At 38.9% G+C, this 20,402-nt stretch overlaps 1 protein-coding gene across 1 annotated transcript in view; it reads left to right on the forward strand.

Moving 5' to 3' along the window:
* The window catches only part of TUBGCP3 (tubulin gamma complex component 3), a 49,935-nt gene extending 29,984 nt beyond the window's left edge, over positions 1-19,951 (forward strand). Inside the window, exons 10-22 of the mRNA XM_059839674.1 lie at positions 3,117-3,249; positions 4,542-4,708; positions 6,086-6,196; positions 6,602-6,710; positions 10,509-10,698; positions 11,952-12,087; positions 12,886-12,954; positions 13,738-13,873; positions 15,174-15,262; positions 15,398-15,529; positions 15,929-16,069; positions 16,614-16,730; positions 18,865-19,951. Of these exons, the coding sequence (XP_059695657.1) occupies positions 3,117-3,249; positions 4,542-4,708; positions 6,086-6,196; positions 6,602-6,710; positions 10,509-10,698; positions 11,952-12,087; positions 12,886-12,954; positions 13,738-13,873; positions 15,174-15,262; positions 15,398-15,529; positions 15,929-16,069; positions 16,614-16,730; positions 18,865-19,023 (1,689 nt within the window). The 3' untranslated portion in view covers positions 19,024-19,951. The remainder of the gene's footprint in view (positions 1-3,116; positions 3,250-4,541; positions 4,709-6,085; positions 6,197-6,601; positions 6,711-10,508; positions 10,699-11,951; positions 12,088-12,885; positions 12,955-13,737; positions 13,874-15,173; positions 15,263-15,397; positions 15,530-15,928; positions 16,070-16,613; positions 16,731-18,864) is intronic.
* The last annotated feature ends 451 nt before the right edge of the window (positions 19,952-20,402 follow it).

Below are 20,402 nucleotides of genomic sequence, written 5' to 3' on the forward strand. Positions count from 1 at the left end.
TCCTGTAACATATAGACCAACTCAGTGCTGATAATCTTGCAGATTTTCCACAAATATTTGTAGGTATGTGCATCTAGATGCCGTCTCTAAAATAAAATAAACATTCTTCTGCTTGTCTTTTTTTGAAAAGGGTTTTCAAGGGGTTCATTACTTGTAATGGTGAAAAATTTATTCTGATAATTGACCTAAAGCTAAACTATACTGCCTCTTAAAACTCTAACTTCAATAAAATCTTTATCATTTGTCATAGGCTTTTGTTAATGTTTTCAAAGCATCTGTTCCTTTTAACTCGCAGTTCTTGAACGTTCTTGACTCTTGGAATGCATGTTATATATACTTTTTGCTTGTTTTTCCTGGCTATTATCCAGTTATTCCTTTGTAATTATTTCTTGCTCTGTCCAAAATGTGTTTTCTCTCTGGGTTTGCTGGTGCTTTGATTTATTTTTTTTAATTTTTTTTTTTTCCTAACTTCTAAAACTTGTTGATCATTAAAATATTCGACTACTTTGAGATGCAGTTTTGTCTACCTTTCCTGCCCCACCAAACCTTGCAACAGAAGAGATGAGTAGGATGGGAGGCAAAGCCTGTAAAAAAAAGACAAAAGCTCTGGGGTTACTTATTTTCAAGCTGCGTTTGCCTTTGTGGGCCGTTGACCCTGGGCAGCAGCCAGGCACCCACCCAGCCTCTTGCTCCCCCCGGTCTCTTGAAGAACGGGGAGAAAATAGAAAGAAGACAAAAAGACAAGTCAATCAAGTTAGTGAGTCTAGAAGGGGAAGCAAAAGCTGTGCGTGCAAGCAAAGCAAAGTAGGGAATTCATTCACTTCTTTCCTTCAGCAGGCAGATGTCCAGCTGTTCCTGGCAAGCAGGGCCTCAGGGCACTTAACACTTGCGTGGGAAGACAGACTCCATCACCACAAATGCTCCTATTTCCTTCTCCTTTCCCTGAGTTTTTTTTCCTGAGAACTTTTTGTCCTCCATAAGCTTGGAAATGGTTTTCCAGGATTAGTTGCTATCCCAAGGAATGAAGTGAGTCTCACTGGTGTGTAGTTTTATGGCTTCTCCTTCTTGAGGAGAGGCATGACATTTGATTTCTCAGGGTCATCAGAAACTGCCTCCAGTTGCTGTGTTGCAAAAATAATGGAGGGTGGCCTTGCAGTGACATTGGCCAACTCCTTCCCTCAACACTTAGTGCATCCCATCAGGTCCCACAGACTTAAGAATATCCCATCTGTTTGGTGTACCCTAGCCTGATCCTTCTGAGCTTAGTCTTCCTTGTTCCAGACTTCTCTCTCTTCTTACCTCGACATCTGATATCCCCAGCAGCAAATCCTACCAAAGTACCAAGGCAAAAAGGGCATTAAGTACCTCAGCATTTTCCATCTTTTGTGTCACCCCTCATGTAGCATCATTCAGTAGTTGGACACGTTTTTCCCAGTTTTACTTTTGCTGCTGTTCTTATTGTTACTCTTCATGGTCCTTGCCAGATTCATCTTCAGTGTTAGAGTTCCTGAGTGCATTGAGCATGTTGATTAAATGCCTTTTCATAGGGAACAGTCAGTGCAGTGTCAGCAATGCTTTGGCACAGCAGCAGACTGGAGTTTCTGGGGAATCTAGGTCCTTCAGGACCTAACTGAAAGGGTTCCCAGAGTCATGTTATGTTTGGGTTTTCAGAAGCTTCTGGCAACATTTCTTCCCAAAAACATGAAAGAAAGGAAGGAGATTCAGAAGTGGAGGAGGAATTATTTTGTGACTTGAAAGGTGGAAGGGCTCAAAGGTCACGCTGCAGAATGGACGAAAAACCTGTGCCTTTTAGCTTCTTGTAGACATGTAGAAAATTGACTTGAAATTGAGTGTATGTGACATTTTTTGATTTAGGACGTCGTACAGGCTGCCAGCTTAGGAGTTGTTAACTGCAGTTCTAGAGAGCAGTATGGTCATAGAAAAACAAGAATCTTGTCAAAGATTCTTCTCTTTATAACATTTTATTATCTCTTCAGAGCTACTCCTGAGCATGTTTCTGCCCTTGAATGTGTAATCATGAACATACTGTCTACTATTCCATAAGCGTCTCTGGTCTTTTTCTTGCAGGTTGTTTTCACATTGTCAGCCCATTTAAAAATGCAGTTCCATGATGAAGATGTACCATGTCTTCCCTAAAGTCAAAGGGTGGCTCATGTATCTCTCTTGTCATTGCTGATTTCCAAAAACACCAAAGAGAAATCCCAGGCATGGACCCAGGAGAATTTGGAAGCAAATGAATTTAACTGGCTCTAAGGCTGAACTTAATGTGGATGACACTAGCCTTAAATTTAACTAGTATGTTGCATTTGGCTAAAAAAAGGTGCTAGGTGGGAAAGCGCAGAGTGGGTTGGTTGTCATATATCAGAAACAGAATCTTTTCTAAGAGATTGTCTCCTTGTACTGCTCCAGGAACTTGCTTCTGTATTCTTAGATTATGTTCTTGTCCTGCTTATTCCATCTGTTCTTGTATAAGATTTGCATTTGTACCTTGGATGCAAATACTCGGCTTTTATTTTCCATGGTGTTGGAAGATTCATGGTAGTCACATTTTGATAGTTTTCTTATTGTAGCTTTTAAAGTTTGGTATTTTTCTTTCAATGTAGCAATTCCTTAATCTCACTATAAGGCTAACTTAAGTTCTGATGGCTTCTGGAGGAAGGCATTGAACAGAATTTGTCACATATTGAACTAAAATAAGCTGTGTGTGCAGTAATGAAAAGTTTGCTTCTCACTGCCCGCCTGTCCTTTGGATGTTTTTCTTTACTCATTGTTGAGGCTGTCTTTCAGGATTTCTTCTCTCTTCCTTTGCTCTTCTCTCTTTTCATGACTATTACCTTGTTGTCTCTAACTTTCTTGGTCTTTGTGCTTTGTCTACCTCACTGTGCTTATGCTTGTCTCTGTTCTTTCACCTTTGCTCAAGTCTGTTTCCACTAAAAATTGGCTCTCAGGTTTTGGCCCAGTGACTTGATGAGAGAATACATAACACTGGTATTTCAAGTGTATTAGTAAAAATCTGACTTCAGAACAAACTATGAAACCTGAGTTCTTCCTCAGTTTTGTTCTTTGACATGTCTTCCTGTTTCTAACTTGATCAGTTACAACTGGAAGATGATCAGGGCGTGAATTTGGGACTTGAGAGCAGTTTAACACTTCGCCGTCTTCTAGTGTGGACATACGACCCCAAAATAAGGTTAAAGACCCTTGCAGCACTTGTTGATCACTGTCAAGGTCTGTTTAACATTAATTTAATATTTCTGGGGATTTTATATAACTTTGAGTAGTTCTGCATGGAAGAGGTGGATATCAATAATATTAGTGCCTGTTTGGACTTTTTTTTTTTTTTTAGAAAATTTCAAGTAGGAAGTTCAGATTCTCCCTCTTTTAGTTTAAACAAATCATGACAAATTATAGTGCTGTGTTGATACATTCAGGCTTTTTTAAGACTAGAATGTTCTCAAAAAATTAAAGCTTAAGCATGGACTTTTAATGCTATTTTCAGTTACTTAATCATTTTTAAGAGAATGGTACAGTGAAAAAGCCCTACTAATATGTTATGAAATGGTTGACTTAGTTTTCTCACTATACATGAGTATTATGCAATTTCTCTATATATGATGGCATAGAGGAGTCATTAGTAACTTGTATTCAGACTCACATGAAACAACAAAACTTTGCAAATCTGCAGATATTGTGATTTTGTTGGCAATCCACAAGATGATGCTGGGGAGAGTCATGTTGGAGTTTACCAGAACTTTGGCCAGTAGCTGACAAAGCTGACCAGTAATTGATGCTTCTCCCTGATTGTACTTCAGATTTATGAGATTGTAGCCCTTCAGAAAGATCATCGTAGCCAAAAAAAAGCCTACAATACTTGCTTGACCTTAATATTGGAGTTGGTAGCAATTTTTTTTTTTAAATGGGCTTTACTTTTAAGACATTCATCAAAATTTTGAGTTGCATGGCCTTTGCTGCAAGGAAGTGGTAAGCTGTGGAGCATAGCAGCAAAATCAGATATTCAGTCTATTTTGTAACTTTTTTTTGACAGCCTCTTGCTTTACAATTGCAAGAAGACAGGAGATATTCCCTAATGGGGCTATGAGGGCAACTGTAACCAAGAAACATGAAAACCCTGTTTGTGTGCATGTATGCACACAGAATATCTGAGAGTGTCAAGTACAGGAGAGAGGGAAAACATTCTAAGGCTCCTTTAATGCTTCTCTGGAAGTGTAACATCAACTTCTATGTGTGATCTGATGCCTTGAATTTTGTATTCCTCTAAGCTGCCATAAAGTAGACAGATAACTCTGCTTAATGCTTTAGTGAGATTAATATTTCATGCCTTAAAACCTAGGAATTCCCTGTTAGCAATAAAAAAAATCTACTTTTGCTACATTTTAGAGTTGCTGTTTAGCAAGCTCAATGTGATACAGAGGTAGCTAAAATCAGTGGCTGCTAAATTTAAATGAGGTGCGTAAGGTTTTCCTTCAAATGTTTCTCTTCCTCTTCCTTTCTTCTTACAGGGAGAAAAGGTGGTGAACTAGCTTCAGCAGTTCATGCCTATACTAAAACAGGAGATCCCTACATGAGATCTTTGGTTCAGCACATTCTTGGCCTAGTATCCCATCCTGTCCTGAACTTCCTGTATCGCTGGATTTATGATGGAGAGCTGGAGGATACATACCATGAGGTAATGTATATGCTAGAGTAAATAATTCATCTCTTTGCATTGTGGTGTAATAATCTGTGGGAAGCTTAGAGGAGAATTTGGAAAGTAGAGTGTGATGAAAGTGTATAACATGAGTAAGCAATACATACAGTAACAACCTGAAATACCACTCTCTTCATGAATTCTTCAGGAATTTGATATGTGCAGGTTGCAATGTGTTGTCTTCAACTAATCATATGCTGGGTCTGCTTAGTAGAGTCAGAATGGTGTGCTGACAGTAGGTCCTTGTTTCTGAAGACAAAATAATTCCTCTGTATCTTTTCTTGCTTACTGTAACAACAGTATGTATACAGAGTTCTTTGTAGCTGTTCAGAATGCAAACCTTGTATTTGGATTGAAGCTCAGAATATTTTTCTCTGACTGCATACTGTCATCCTTGATAAATAAGCTCAGTCTGTCAGACTGAGTAGAAGTAGTTTATAGTTCCAGAACTGAAACTCTTCCAAGTGATTTGTTGTGACTTCTGTAACATCAAGTTCTAGTAATTGTCCTTTTTCTTCTTGGAAATACTTTGTATGCTTTTCTAAATTCTCTCAACACTTTCCTATCTCCAATCAGTACAGTCTGTTTAAAGTGATTAGATTTTTTTTCTTTATTTTTTTTTTGTTACAAGAAGCCAAAGAATTATTTTTTAAAATTAATTGAGCGCTTCTGAGACAAATCTGAGTAATTTTACTTGAGAGTCAAATATACTGTCTGTTTTCTTGGAATGTCCTTATTTTGGTCAAAATCTAAGTGAGTGACCGTGTCAGCTGATCTTTAAGGTCAGAATTGTGTAAAATGTATATGAATCTTTTTTAGGAGTGAAAAATACTCTTTTTTTTCCCAGCTACTCCCCAGATATGAGGTTTTGTCTTTTTTGGATTTTAGGTAGTTTGTTACCGCTAACCTCTGCACGTGTACTGGAAGAGTGTTTTTAATTAAAAATTATTGTTGGATGTGTTGTGCTGAAAGCTATAATCTTCATATGATAGACAGTTCTGAACAAAGACAATTGGCCATTCTTGGGGAAAATGGTATTTGGAGACAGTGAAAAGAGTTCGTGTCCAGAAAATGGTTATATTGTTTGACAAGATGAGGACATAATCCATCCAAACTTCACTTCAACAAAACTAATAAAGTAGTTTTAGTTTTTTACAAATGAGAGGATTCTCTTGGGTGAGGTTGAGACACTATAACATTTGATCACTGTAACAACTGCAAAATTTTTTGGGGTTTTTGCTTTTCTTGTGGGTTTTTTTCCCTTCTGCATCTGTTAAAATAGGAGGAATAATAGGTGAAACTATAGGTTAGAGTTTGCACTAATCTTTTACTTTAAATATTTATTTCAATCTTCAGTTTTTTGTAGCTTCAGATCCTACAGTTAAAACTGATCGGTTGTGGCATGACAAATACACTTTGAGGAAATCAATGATCCCATCTTTTATTACAATGGAGCAGTCAAAAAAGGTATGAATCTAAAAGTTCATCTTCTGATGATTTGTTTGCCCTGTGCTGCTGCTTAGATTTCTATTGAGAAAATAGAGGCCAAATTTGACAAAAAATAATCTTCTCGAGAATTTTAGAATTGTTTGCTGAGGAAGGCTATAGGACTGTTTCTCCTTTCCATTCACTAACTGTTAAACTTGGAGATCTCAAGTAGGGGGAAAAGAAGTTTTAAAATGTGTTTAAAACCTTTTTATATTAGCATACCTGTTCTGGGTTGCTGTGGTTGGGATTGTGCAACTAAGAGCACAGAAAGATGGCAAAATATCTTGTCCTGGTGGTTGTGGATGGCTTTTTTGTTTGGTATTTTATTTTTTTTTCTTATAAGCAAATAATTTTTTAAAAAATTCTGTATCCTGTTTTGTTTAGGTCCTTTTAATAGGAAAATCCATAAACTTCTTGCATCAAGTTTGTCATGACCAAACTCCATCCACAAAGATGATTGCTGTTGCAAAATCTGCAGAGTCTTCAAAAGATGGTACAGTATTAATATTATTCAGTATCTCCCCTTTGAACTGACCTCCTGTACTGTATGTGGTTTAGACTGTAAGCTGGATGGTGGGATGGGAAGGAGTACAAAAGTTTCATCTGCCCTAAAGTATAGATAATTTAATGTATACTTGTTTTTTACAAAAGATGCATATGTATAATTTTCTTAATTTGATATGTTTGCTGGATGATTGTTAATGTACTGAACTTGTGAATGAAACCATTCAAAAAACAGTTTGCCTTTAGCTGCCTTGGCTGGGGTGGGAGCATGGATATTCTTGAGTGCTGCAATAAGAATTTAGTATGTTTGACTTCTCATCAAATATATTCCATCATACAATTCTATAATAGTGAGTTAATTTTGTGGTTGAAAAAATAAAAATACTCAGTTAGTTGTAAATAATGGAATAAGCAGTAAAAACAGAACAGAAGCCTTTCCAGCCTTTCTGTAAATGCACTATATCAATATGTCAAAAATAAGTATGTGGAAGGTTAGTAAAATTCTTTTTGGGGATTACTTAAAAATGGGATTGCCAGCTGATGAACCTGGAACCAAAACTTAACTGTTAAATTCCTTCAGATAATTTTGTTTTATTTAGAATAGATCTCAGTTTTAATGAATAAGAACTTCTATACCATTTGTGGTTAATTTTTGTTGGCGTATTTGTTGCAATGAAATCAACATTGTTATGATGAAAGGAAGCAAATAGTAAACATCTAAACCAAGGAGACTTTGTCTAAATGCTAAGCAAAGAATGTTTAGGATACTGCTACATCTCTGAGAAAGAACAGATTGCTGCCTTCTGGTGGAAGTGGTATTTTGCTACTGTAACTTCTTTTGATAATTTGTTTAATCTACCAAAGCTACTCTAACTGTTGAGATATAGATCACTGGGATAAGTTTTCTGATGCTAATCTAAATATTTTTCTGTCAAATTGTTGTTTTCAAAGAACATACTTCTTAACATTTTATAACATAATATTACTTATATAAGACTTTAAAGCTTGTGTATATGGAGTTGTTAGGTTTAGATTTGTTGGGTTTTTTTTTCACCTTCAAATAACCTTGGATTGGTTTTAATATTAATTCTTCATAGTGTGGACTTCTGGCATGAGTACCTCCATGAAAAATGTTCTAGTGATAAAATCCCATTCGTATCTGGAAGAATGTGTCTTCTAATAATGTGATTTTTGTACCATGTTCAGTGCTTGCTTAGTCAAAGATAAGCCTAAAGTGCAGAAAGGGGTCAGGGTTAAGTGAATAAGGGCTGTAAATGCATTTGAACGATCATCTTGCCAGCTACTCCTGGAAAAAAGGAAATAAAACCCCATTCTTTGCCTGCACTACTTTCACCTCTTTATACAGCATTTATGGCTATGCTTTTCCAATATTTCTTTACATTTGCACTTGTTTCTCTCTCTCCTTGATTGAATGGAAGATCTTCACAAATACAGGTTTCCTATTATGTGGGGGATGAGAGCTTCAAAGCACACCTACATTATCCTAAGTGCTGAGAATAACTGTTTGAGACAGAAGTGTAGTTTTAGAAATATATTACTCTATCTGCAGTGTGCTGAAGGTGTGCTGAGCTTTTGGTTGGCAGCCTAATACCTCATGGTATTGCGTTGCTTTAATTCTGCATAAAACTGCATTTGTGTTTAGGGCATTTTACCCATTTAATCCTGAAAGAGCATTCTACGTCAGGGATGTTGGAAATGCTTCCTTTTGTACTTGTTTGTACCATCTAACAGTATCCTGAAAGTCCCTTTAGATAATTACTTATTATTAAGATGATGGAAAGCTAGGATGTCAGCCTGAGTTCTGGATGTTTTTTCTCATTTTAAATCTGAACATTTCGTGGGTTTTGCTGTATTATTTATTTCTTTCATTTGCTTTGGAACCATAACTATCATCTTTCCCCAGTTTCTTTTTGATGCTGAAATAATTGTGGTGTAGAAAACTGTCTGGACATGTATTAAAACAAGAAGTCTGACATAACTGTGTAGAAGTTGGTCATCCTGCCTGGCAGAGAACTGTAGCATTTGGGAGAGAGGAACAGTAAAAAAGGCCAATAAAGTGACCTCAGCTCCAACATGTAGCTGTCTATTGTTTGGGGACTTCTGGACCAGGAATGACACTGTATTCAGTAGCAGCTCATGAACCTGCCTGTCAGTGCTTTTAGTCTGACCCTTTCTTTATCCACTTCTGGCTCTTCAGTGTTCTGAGATAATTTTGCACAGTTTTCAAAACTTGTGCCTAGGCCTTGTGTTTGTTGATGTAAGCAACCTTTTTAGCAGTTTTGCATGTCAGACAGGAATGCTGCATTTTGCCTGTGCTGGGGGCTGTGTGTGTAGGCAGAGGTGGTGCATTACAGCTACAGATGTAAACTTGACTTTCCAGTCTGAGCTGAAGGGCTGTGGCCAGGTCACTTCCTTCAAGACAAGAGGATCCGTACTAAGGAGAGGGGAAAGACTGCCTTTTCTGCTTGAGCTAATAAGAAGTTGTGACTGGTCTGTGTATCCCAGAGCTACTGCTTAGCCACACACACCCCTGTGTGAGTGGAGACAGGACCAGCATGCCTGACATGTTGGGCTGGCTATAGACAAGCCAGGGTGTTGTCTGCTGGCTTTGCTTGTGCCTTGAGCCAGTGCTAGGCCCAACCTCTGTGTCCAGGGGCTGAAGAGATCAGCTGGTAACTCCTTCTGGCTTGGCTTGTTCCCTCTCTTGTTTTGCCTGCAAGCCTCGCAGCATCTTGAGGAAAGACACTTGCACTTACTGCAGGCTCTATTAATTCACATCCCTAAGGTTGATGTGTGCTGATTGACTAAGTAGTATTTCTCTAGTCTAAAGATTTTAAACACAAAAAAAGTCATCTCTTTGACATCTCTTGAACTTTTGTGTCTTCTGGAGAGTTTCACTGGTTACTGAATGATAGTTGGGAAACTTCCCGGAATGTCAGTGAACCAGACTTCTAGACTTGCCTTCTTATTGCTCTTTATTAGAGCCACTGCTTATTTCTTCTATTCATAAGCATTTTATTAATTGAGTAGTTAAAGTGGGAGTATATGCTTTAATGCTGAAGAAGGTCTGAATCTGATGATAGCTGGCAATCCAGTATTTGGGGGTATTGCTCCATATTGCCTGAAGAGGCCACAGTTCTTGCTAACTCATAACAGTTTTACTGGAGTCCCTTTCTTGATGAGCTTCTAGTTGTAGAAAACAGTGAAATAAGCTTCCTACTACTTTCCACTGCTTCCTGCTTGCTGTCCCCAAACTGCCTTGCAGGAAAGATGGAGAGAAAATGTCAGATTGCTGGCTGTCCCCCAGGTAACTCCAGCATATTCCCTTTTCTCTCATTCTCTTATCTATGGAAGCTCTCTTCTGTTGAGTGTTCTAATAGTCTGATTCTTTGATTTATTTTTTCCCCGTACCCTTAGAAGTGCCTTCTGATTTAGATTCTGCCCATCAAAGGTTTTTCTTAATTCTGGGCTTTTAGAACTCAATGAATTATTTGATTTGTAAAGTGCAGTATTTCAGCAAGCTTGAAAATCCCCAACTTTTTATATACATAACATGAGTTTCTACTGGCAAGTACAATCTGGGCACAGATTAAAAGTAATATGGTTGAAGTGTAGGAGTGTAGGCTGCTTTTGCTTTGGCTATGGCAAATGTACAACACAGTGGATCAGAAGAAATAGCAGTTTTTCTGTTTGTTTCAACTCCAAAGCTTGTTTGCCTCAGTTTTTGAAAACTACTAATTTAATTTCAATTTTTATTTTCTTTTAGCTGCTGATTTGTTCACAGATCTGGAAAATGCATTTCAAGAGAAAATTGATGCAGCTTATTTTGAAACCAGCAAATACCTGCTGGATGTTCTCAATAAGAAGTACAATTTGCTGGAACACATGCAGGCCATGAGGCGCTACTTGTTACTTGGTCAAGGAGACTTTATCAGGCATTTAATGGACTTGCTCAAGTAAGACAATAGGAAGGGTAATTATTGTTGAATTTCTGATGATTCTGTGCATGATGAGCACAGAAACTGTTTTGCTTTTTGAAGAGGACCCTCTAAGTACCTTTTCAATTAAATCTTTGAGTAATAACTTTTAAATTGTATTTTGGGTTTAATTTCTTTGACCCTGAGGATTAAAACTTGTTCTTCTTTTTTGATAAGTGGTACATACAGTACAAAAGTCTTGAAAAGTTGTACTAATACAGATATCTTTATGTTGGCCCTGTGACAGCCTTGAGGATGTTGGCACTTCTCTCGGTCCTGTCAGCAGTTTTAAGCAGAAACGTTCTGCTTCTGATGCTACTGATTAGCTTGGCTGGAATTATTAGGCTTCTATATTTTGGAGGTGTTTGGTCTAAAAAATTGTTTCAAAACCGCTCAATGCAATTTGAAAAATCTGTTTGGTTCCTCACTGGCTTCTGTTTCAAGCACTCAGGTGTACCCACAGCTGCTGAATCCAGTTCTTAAAGAGTATTTGTGAGTTCACTTTTACATGCTGGTGCTACTGATGAAATTCTTCAATCAGAAGCATTGGCTTGCAAAGCTTTTCTTTGATCTATAAGGCAGGCTTTGTAATAAAGCTTTCATTAACTTGTTTGCAAATCAAAATCAACAGTATATGACCATGCTTTTTAATGTGAAGCTGAGTGAGGTTGATTTGTGGAGTCAGTATTGCATTTGAGGCAGAAGGAGTGAAAAGTTTTCCAGTCTTCTCCTTTCTGAAGGACAGAGAAGTATTACAAGAGTTGCATGTTGCAACTCTTTGAAAGTTGAAGTTACATAGATGGGGTGGGTTTCTGTGTTCCTGCCAGCACTTCTGAGCCTGTGAGATGGCTATCAGTAAGTTTCTCAAAACTGAAGTGAAATTACTGGTTTGATGTGCTAATGATGTAATCTGCCTCATTTAAGATCTGAATGCAACTCAAATTACAGACTAGCTAAACTAGCAATCCTGGTAACTTCAAATTACTGGCATTAACTGAGGATTAAGTTGCTCCTCATGCTACTATTCAGGAGTGTAGCTGCGTATGAATAGACATATTCTGCTCATACTCTGTGCAAATATTTTTCTCACTGGTTTTCTTCATGATTAAGTCTGAAAGAGTAATAGTTTTGAATGTCAGTTAGAAAAGGGTTTTGCTGTGTGCTGCGGTTACTACTGAATTGCTGCTGGAGAGTATTTCAGTAATGTGCTATGACTGTTCCATAACCACCAGGCCAGAGCTTGCACGACCAGCTACAACCTTATATCAGCATAATCTAACTGGAATCCTGGAAACAGCGGTGAGGGCCACAAATGCCCAGTTCGATAATCCCGAGATTCTCAAGCGATTGGATGTTCGACTTCTGGAGGTCTGTTGCATCATGGTGACTCTGATCTGAAAGATGCCTTTGTTTGTGTGTAAACATGCAGACATCTCTATGAAACAAAATTTTCTTATGTGAATACATTTCCCCCTTCCTTTCCACTGAAGTTTACTTTGATTGATATAAAGGTCATTTAAAAAGTCCTCTTCTTTCTGCCTTCCCTGTCTATTGTCTATTTGTATTTCAAGATGTAGGTTTACAGCTATTGACAATCCAAGGTTGAGTATTTGGAGCCTAACAGAAATTGATGCTGGTGGTGCTGATTTGAGGTCCTCCAAACAGCTCTTAATGCTGTTACTCTTACAAGAATTGGGGCAGGAAGGGGCAGGCTGGGGTGTGTGCCTCTTTCTTGCCTCTAGTTAAGAAAAAGAGAAGCAATGAAAGCACATTTCATGGAAGAGGCCTGTGGTAAGAAACTTGAGTTAATTTGAAAGCTTCTGTCCCTGAGGTGAGACTTCAGTGATGAACTGTAGCGTCCAAAATAGATTTCAGATGCCAAAGAAATTTGTCCTTACTGATATTTTCCTTTACTAGGTTCAGTGGAGAAACACTGACATTGCAAACATCGGTATTTGTGTGAGATCAGTCTCACCCTTGTATCAAACTATTTGATCCATTTTTGCCTAATCTGCTACTTTTAACAAGAAACTCTGTATTTCTTGTTTATGTGGATGCTTGGTTGCTCATAGGCCCTTCAAAATGAAAGAGAAAGCGAGTGATGCTCATCTTCAGCTTTAGTATGCTCTGGTTATACACTGACAGTACCATATCTTTTTAATACAGGTATCTCCTGGGGACACTGGATGGGATGTCTTCAGCTTGGACTATCATGTTGATGGGCCAATAGCAACGGTAATGTCATACACTGCCGGCTTGGAATGTGTTTTGGGTGCTGAATTAAATTGCTAAAGTTTTTTTAATTGAGGTAACCTTTTTTTGTTCTGGAGTGTGAAATCAGAGATTTATCTTTTTTTTTGCATCTAGGGTATACCCATTGTATCAACAGTTGATGTACCTGCTGTATCAACAGTTAAGCAAAAATCTCAATTCTTACCAGTTAGTGTGAGTGCTGAAAAGCTACATTTAAAACAGTCATTACTGAAAATCAGTAATTATTTTGTTCCAGCACAGTTTTTAGCAAGTACTTGATAAATTGAGTGCTCCTATTCTTTTATAATTACTTGTCTGTAGATACTAATTTGGGAGAATTGAAAGGAGCTGAGGAATGTATTTGTGGAGAACTTATTTATGCTGTCTAAATGGCATTTGATAGATAGTTGCATTGTTTATCTGAATGCATTTAGCCTCTATAAAGAACTCGTAAAGAACTTTTTTTTTAAGCAGGACAAACTGTGAGTCTGACCAGCAGAAGAAATTTTCTTAAGCAGTTTGAAAATAGGCTTAGGTTTTGTTTTGTTTTGTTCACCCCTTCTTACACTTCCAGGAGTGCCCTGGTCAGCCCTCAAGGGTGGATCTTTCCAAAACCTCTGGGATTTCCTGGAAATTTTTTTATTTTTACAATATTTACAGGTAAACTGCATGGATCAGATAAGATGAACCTTTAAGAGGCTTTTGGTACTTCAGGACATTTGGTATGACTATTAATTTGTAGTGGTTATTTTCTTTGTTTTGTAGGTATTTACACGTGAGTGCATGAGCCACTATCTAAGAGTATTTAATTTCCTTTGGAGAGCAAAGAGAATGGAGTATATTCTTACTGATATATGGAAAGGGCACATGTGCAATGCAAAGCTTCTGAAAAGTATGCCAGGTAAGAGGTGTCCAGATGGATGACATGCTTGTAAAATGGATACAGACAACTCCATCTTACTTTAAACTGTGTGTTAAGAGGGAAAAGAGTGTCTAATGAATTCTGTTCAGATTAATTTTGCATTTTGGCACTCTTCTTGACTGGCTGTTTAATGGTAGGTGATGGTAAGGATGATCAAAGTAAAATAACATAATTGTAAATAGAAGTTTCCTGTCTATTGTTTTACTTAATCCTTGATTCCTGTCTGGAAAAGTTGCACTAATGTAAGTATCTTTGTGCTGGCCTGTCACTGACATGTTTTAGGAAAAATCCTTTCCTTAGAATTTTTCCCTCCTGAGAAGCTGAGAGGCCTCAGGAACAAACTGTAAACAATTCTTATCTGCTGCTGTGGAATGCAACAGGGGGAATCTGTGATTGGTCTCATCTGGTTGTTTGGAATTAACGGCCAACCACAGTTCACCTGTCCAGACTGTCTCCGTCTGAGACAAACCTTTGTTATTCATTCCTTTCCTACTCTTAGCTTAGCCTTCTGATGAAATCCTTTCTCTCTGTTCTTTTAGTATAGTTTTAATATATTATCTATCATAAAATAATAAACCTAGCTTGCTGATACATGGAGTCAACTTTCTCGTCTCTTCCCTCATCCTGGGACCCTTGTGGACAATACTACACTGGCCTGGTTGTGAGACTGTATCTCTTCCATCCCTTTGTATTCATCTTTCTTGATGCCTTCTTATTTGTACTCCATGTCTCCCTCTTTCTTATGCTGTCTGTTAACTGTGAAGTCTCATGCATGCACAGTTCTGAATTTACTAGTTTTACCTTCACTTATTCCCTCTGCTTTTGTTTAGCTAAGAACAGAAGAGGCTAAGAAGAGAAAGATATTTGAGACGAAATAGGAAAGCTCTGAAATGTTGTGGCTCTGGTGTATGTTTCATGGACCAGGACTTTTTGATCCTATTTCCCAGCTAGAGAATTTAGCCATACTTGTGAGCATCTGTACTGGCTCACTCTTGAATTTTTTTTAATCTATCTACATGTCTTTCAGTAGAAAATAACTATTGAAAGTTACACTTCTTTATGGCATAGTAATACTTACAATTTTATTGTTTTATAATTAAGAACTTTTGGTGGGTGGGAGAGGACACCTGACCTCCGAAGGGCACTGCTGCTACCATCTAAGATTAGTGGCTGTGTTATGAAGTATTCAATACAGTGAAAAGAATTTACCAAGTTGATTTATTGTTGGATGTGCTTGTCCTTGCAGTCTTTAACATGCTGTCTCTTTGGATTTTTACAGAGCTTTCTGGTGTGCTGCATCAGTGTCATGTTCTGGCGTCAGAAATGGTCCATTTCATTCATCAAATGCAGTATTACATTACATTTGAGGTATGCTCTACCCACCCAATGAGTTACTTAGAAAATTAAGCACTTGCAATATTCTGTATGGGTTGTGTGTCTTAAATTTCTAAGAGCTTGTCATCTGGCAAATCAAAACAGCCCAATCCTGTATCGTTGCTCCAGGTGCTTGAATGTTCATGGGATGAACTCTGGAACAAGGTCCAACAAGCACAGGACTTGGATCACATCATTGCAGCTCATGAAGTTTTTCTGGACACAATCATAGCTCGGTGCTTGCTGGATAGTGATTCCAGGGTAAGTCATCTCCTTTGGATGTAATTGTAACTTAATGATCTTGGCATATATGTAAGGAATGACCTTCTTTAACATTGTAGGAGCAAAGGGAGAAGTCATTTTTATTCCTTTGATATAAGATTTTCTAATGGTAGATTCAGTACCTACTGCCCAGACATAGTGACACAATAAAGCTTGCTGCAGAGTGGGCCAGTTCTTTTTCATCCTGAGAAGCTGTGTGATCATGGAACAACTGACTTAGGGCTTTGAGAACAGTCTCTCCAGTTGTGTAAAAAAGATGTTTTTTCCTTTACTTTTTTTTTCTTTTACTTTTTTCTTTGCTCATTTTCTGCAGAAGGATAGTAAGTTAAAACTCTTGTGTTGTACAGCTGTTTAATTATTTTGTTACCTGTCTCACAGGTACTTCTCAACCAGCTTCGAGCAGTTTTTGACCAGATCATTGAGCTTCAGAATGCCCAAGACACAATGTACAGAGCTGCTCTGGAGGAGCTGCAGCTGAGGTTGCAATTTGAAGAGAGGAAAAAACAGCGTGAACTTGAGGTACAAGAAGGATATTTCTTGAATGTGAAAATGAATTGAGGCTTTTGATATATGGAGGATTTTAGATAGCACGTAGCGGTACAGTAAAAATGAAAAATGTAGTTGGGCAGATGTAAAAGTCATCAGAAGTTGCTGGTGACGTCAAGCAAAACGGCTGAGTGGTGTCTTGCCCAAAATTTGAGTTGATTTCTCTAGTGGACTTTGGAGCATAAGAAATTTAGGGCTTTTAGATGAAGTAAATGGAACCCTTTTGCAAAAAATGCTGTAGCTCCATGTCTACCTCCTTGCTGCAAGACTGACACGCACTGTTGGTGTGAGACTTGCCTTGCTAATAAACCTCTTATTTCTTTTATGCACTGTACAACCACCAAGGGTGGGGGGGAGGGTCTGATAGTTTCCATTTTGGAGGCTCTGTGTTTGTCTTTCTATGGCAATGGCTGTTTTTTATAAACCTGATGTTTATAAAAACTGGGCAGAAGGTGGCCCAGTTAGCAACTTGAATCATGTGATGCTTCACCTCTAAACTTGTTTGGTTTCTGTGTAGGGCAAGTGGGGTATAACTGCATCAGAAGAGGAAGAAGAGAACAAGAGGATGAAAGAATTTCAAGACTCAATACCTAAAATGTGCTCACAGCTGCGAATACTCACTCACTTTTACCAGGTGCATCTTTGTCCTAGTTTAGGGCAAATTTGGGAGAGAATCCCCAAAAAGAGCTTCTTCAGAAAACAAACCCTTACAGCCCCTCCCCTCAACCGGTTCAGGAAGAATTCCTCGGAGAGAAGTGGAAAGAACCTGTTTATTTGACAAGCACAGCACCCCCCAACACACAAAATGAACAATACCAGATGACACCACTCTTTCACTGCTCTGAAAAAAAGATGATAAATTCAGAAAGTCTCTCCTGGGGGTGATCACTGTTATCAGTCCCTCCGGTGCTGGGGCAGCTGCTGCAGCCACAAAATGCAAACTCTCTTTCGGTGTTTCCAGGTCCCAGTCCAGAGCAGTCAGCAGGTCCCGACAGGAGAGGGGAAACAGTCCAAGAAGGAATTTGGACTGTTTAGCTAAATTAACTAATGAAAAGAGGTAAAAAAGCAAGAGCAAAGCAGAAGCAAGAGCAAAGCAAAAAGCAGGGCAAAAAGCAAAAAAGCAGCACTATGTACTGTGCTATCTGTATGTCCCGCCGAGTGGCTGATAAGAGGCCCAAAACAAAACTTTCCCTCTGCCAGTCTTAAAGGCATAGAACATAATATCCAGCATAAATTACACACACACAAATGGGGATAACAGCATCCTAACGTCACCCTAGGACACTCTTAAATTATATTTTTCTAAAATATTCTGAGCTTTGTGTAGAAATGAATTTCAAATATTGAGTAGATGTAACTTCTGTATTCATGTGTGTGCAGTTTGTGGAGCTAGGTCTTTGTTTTTTCCTTCTCTGCTTATAAGCCTGTGTTCACTGTTGGTTAGTAGTCAAAGGTTTTGTGATCATTTATATTCCCCACATAAAGGAGAAGAGTCTTTCCATGCAAGTTGTCTTCTTCATCCAGTAGGGAAAGTAATAGCTATCTTTTGGTGTAGTCTGAGGGGGAAAAAGAGATAGAATTTCTTCTGCATTCCATTATTTTCCTCACAGTCTTTGCAAGTCATTGCTATTAAAGACTGCAGAAAGTTTCTTATTAAGGGCCTGACACTTAATTTTAAGCTCACTGGGAGTGGGGGGGGGGGGGTGGGGGGGGCAGTGGATAAGATGTCTGGGGGGAACATGTGCAGGCTATCTTCTGTAAGTAATTTATTCTGGCTTTGTCTTTATTTGTTATATCTGATACTAAAGCTACCATTCCCCAGAAAAATGAGCGTAGGCCTTTAAGTGTAGGTTGTAAATAAATTGTGGGTTTTGTGCTCTACAAGATTGCTACAATTGTAGCAATGTAGGTTTTGCCTGCTTGGACTGTATTCATGCTGAGCCCTATTATGGATTTTCCAAACAGGATTTCCATGGACATCTTTGGTCACCTTTGGAAGTAACAGAGTGCTCTAGTTATGGGCATGTTCATGTTACTATTTACTGGAGATTAGGAATGAGCTCTTCAAAAGAGTCTTCCTTTCCTCCCAAAGTCCTCTCCTTTCCTGTGTCTTGTGGGGCTCCTGCAGTGCTGTGGCTAGAGCTGAATGGGAAGATGGGATGCAGAAGTGTACCTCCCACCTGTCAAGTGCAAATCCCCCCTCAGATTGCTCCAAATGCTCAGTCTAGTTGGGTCTGCAGTACTGACTGCCCTACTGGGCACATGCTTTGCTGTTCTGGGGTGCCCCATGCTGCTGTACAAGCCACATCAAATGGGTATGTTTGAAGCCAGCAGTGCCCTGATGCTGGCCTGGATGGCATTGTGCCTGCAACACAGACTCCAGGTGAGGTCTCCTGTTGGCACAGGTTGGATCCTGAATGCTGTCCTGAGGCAGTGGCACACAGAGGCAGTTGCCCTGCAGCCTGGGAGCCTTCAGACAGATGGAGTGTGCCAGCAGGGCACAGGGGGTGGGGAACACACTTTAAAAGACCAAGCTGTTTGCACTGGAGACTGGCTTGCATAGCAGATATTTGAAAAATACAAATGAAGTTCTGGATTTTTGCAGAAAGAATGAATCCACCATAACTGTTAGATATGAACCCTTGTGCTTGCCTTTTCCCAGATTCTGTCTGCCTGTTTACCAGATCTGTGCACCACCTGATATTTCTGTTCAAAACACACTGAAGATGCTTCCTTAACTGTCTCTTGGGTTTTTCTTTCCTTTTCAGGGAATTGTCCAGCAGTTCTTGGTCCTGTTGACAACCAGTTCAGACGAGAGCCTTCGGTTCCTGAGCTTCAGGCTGGACTTCAACGAGCACTACAAGGCCAGGGAGCCACGGCTGCGAGTGTCGCTGGGCACGCGGGGCAGACGGAGCTCGCACATGTGACACAGCTGCCAGGGCCACCAGTGGTGACACAGTGCAGCCAGACTGTGGGATTGGTGTCTCCACTGCTGCAGGCAACATGTTCTCAGCCAGTAGTTGTGTGACACTGGATAGCAGAAAGCAAAAAAAGCAGGGTTTTTTACACTGATGTTTCTAGAATTACCAGTCTGTATGGGCTGATTGAACCTCATCCAATCAACTGGTCAAACCATCTTTTAAAAAAACGCCAATTTTATTTGAAGCTTTCTGAGCTTTTTCCACTGTAACTTATATCTGTGTCAAAGAAATCACATGTTCCTTTGTTTATAGAAAGCACCATTTCCTTTTTTAATAAGAAAATAAGAAGGTTATTTTTTCTATATGTACTTGTTCTATTTGAAGAGAGCTTTTTGTTAAAGCAAACAGATCAGGACCCAGACCTATTGTCCTTGTTAAGAAGCTATACAGCATTTCGTTATGCTGATTTTCAGTGTTGTGATGTGTTTGACTGTGTGAGAAACTTTGTATCAGGAGACATAAAGTTATATTTAATTTTTTGTTGTTTTCAAAGTTAAAAACCTGGAAAAAAAATTTAGTGGGGAAATTCTATGGTTACTGTACAGGAGCAAACTATGAAAGCAGAGTCAGGAGTGTATCTGTTGCACATAAGATCTAAAAATGAGGTTAAAGCCTCAGTATGGAAGGAAAGTGTTGGTTAATGTTGAATACTTAATGTTCAAAATCAGATATGTAGAAACAAACTGACTTGGCTAATGTTGACTTCATTGTCTTCACTTTCCTATTTTTTTCATTGTAAATATTTATATATTGCTGTCCAGATGTTGGGGAGAGGGGGATTCTTCTTTTGCAAAGTTGTCATTATATCAGGTCATTTATTATGTTCCACAAGTGCGAGCTTAGAAAAATAAAAACACAATTATCTTTCACACAAGTGTGTTGCTTTTTGTAATTGAAAGTTTATAATTTTTTCACAGGTTAAGAAAGGAGAGGCTTCCATTTAGAATGATATTTTATAGAACCCTTCCCATTGCAGGATTTTGGTACTAGTTATATGTACTGAGAGTTGTGTGCAGTTAATTAACAATTACCCTCAGATCAGCCAGGTCGGTGGCCTTTTTTGCCTTTTGCCCTTACTCTGCTGGAGCCCTTGGGAGTCAGAGGCACCTGCCTGGCCCTGCCGGTAAGGCTGCTATGAGTCATGGCAGTGAGCTCTCTTGCGGGGAGCATATGCTGACTTGCGGCCCTGGACTAGCTGGCTTGCTCTCTGGACTCCAGGATCCCTGTTGTGCAGGCTCAGAATCCTTGCTTTTGTTAAAACATGGAAGGCTTTTCACTTTGTGCCCTGCTGGTGCAGGTGCTGTCACTGGTGTAGTGTGCAGGCA

Source organism: Haemorhous mexicanus, chromosome 2 (assembly GCF_027477595.1).
Source record: "Haemorhous mexicanus isolate bHaeMex1 chromosome 2, bHaeMex1.pri, whole genome shotgun sequence".
Classification (NCBI taxonomy): domain Eukaryota; kingdom Metazoa; phylum Chordata; class Aves; order Passeriformes; family Fringillidae; genus Haemorhous; species Haemorhous mexicanus.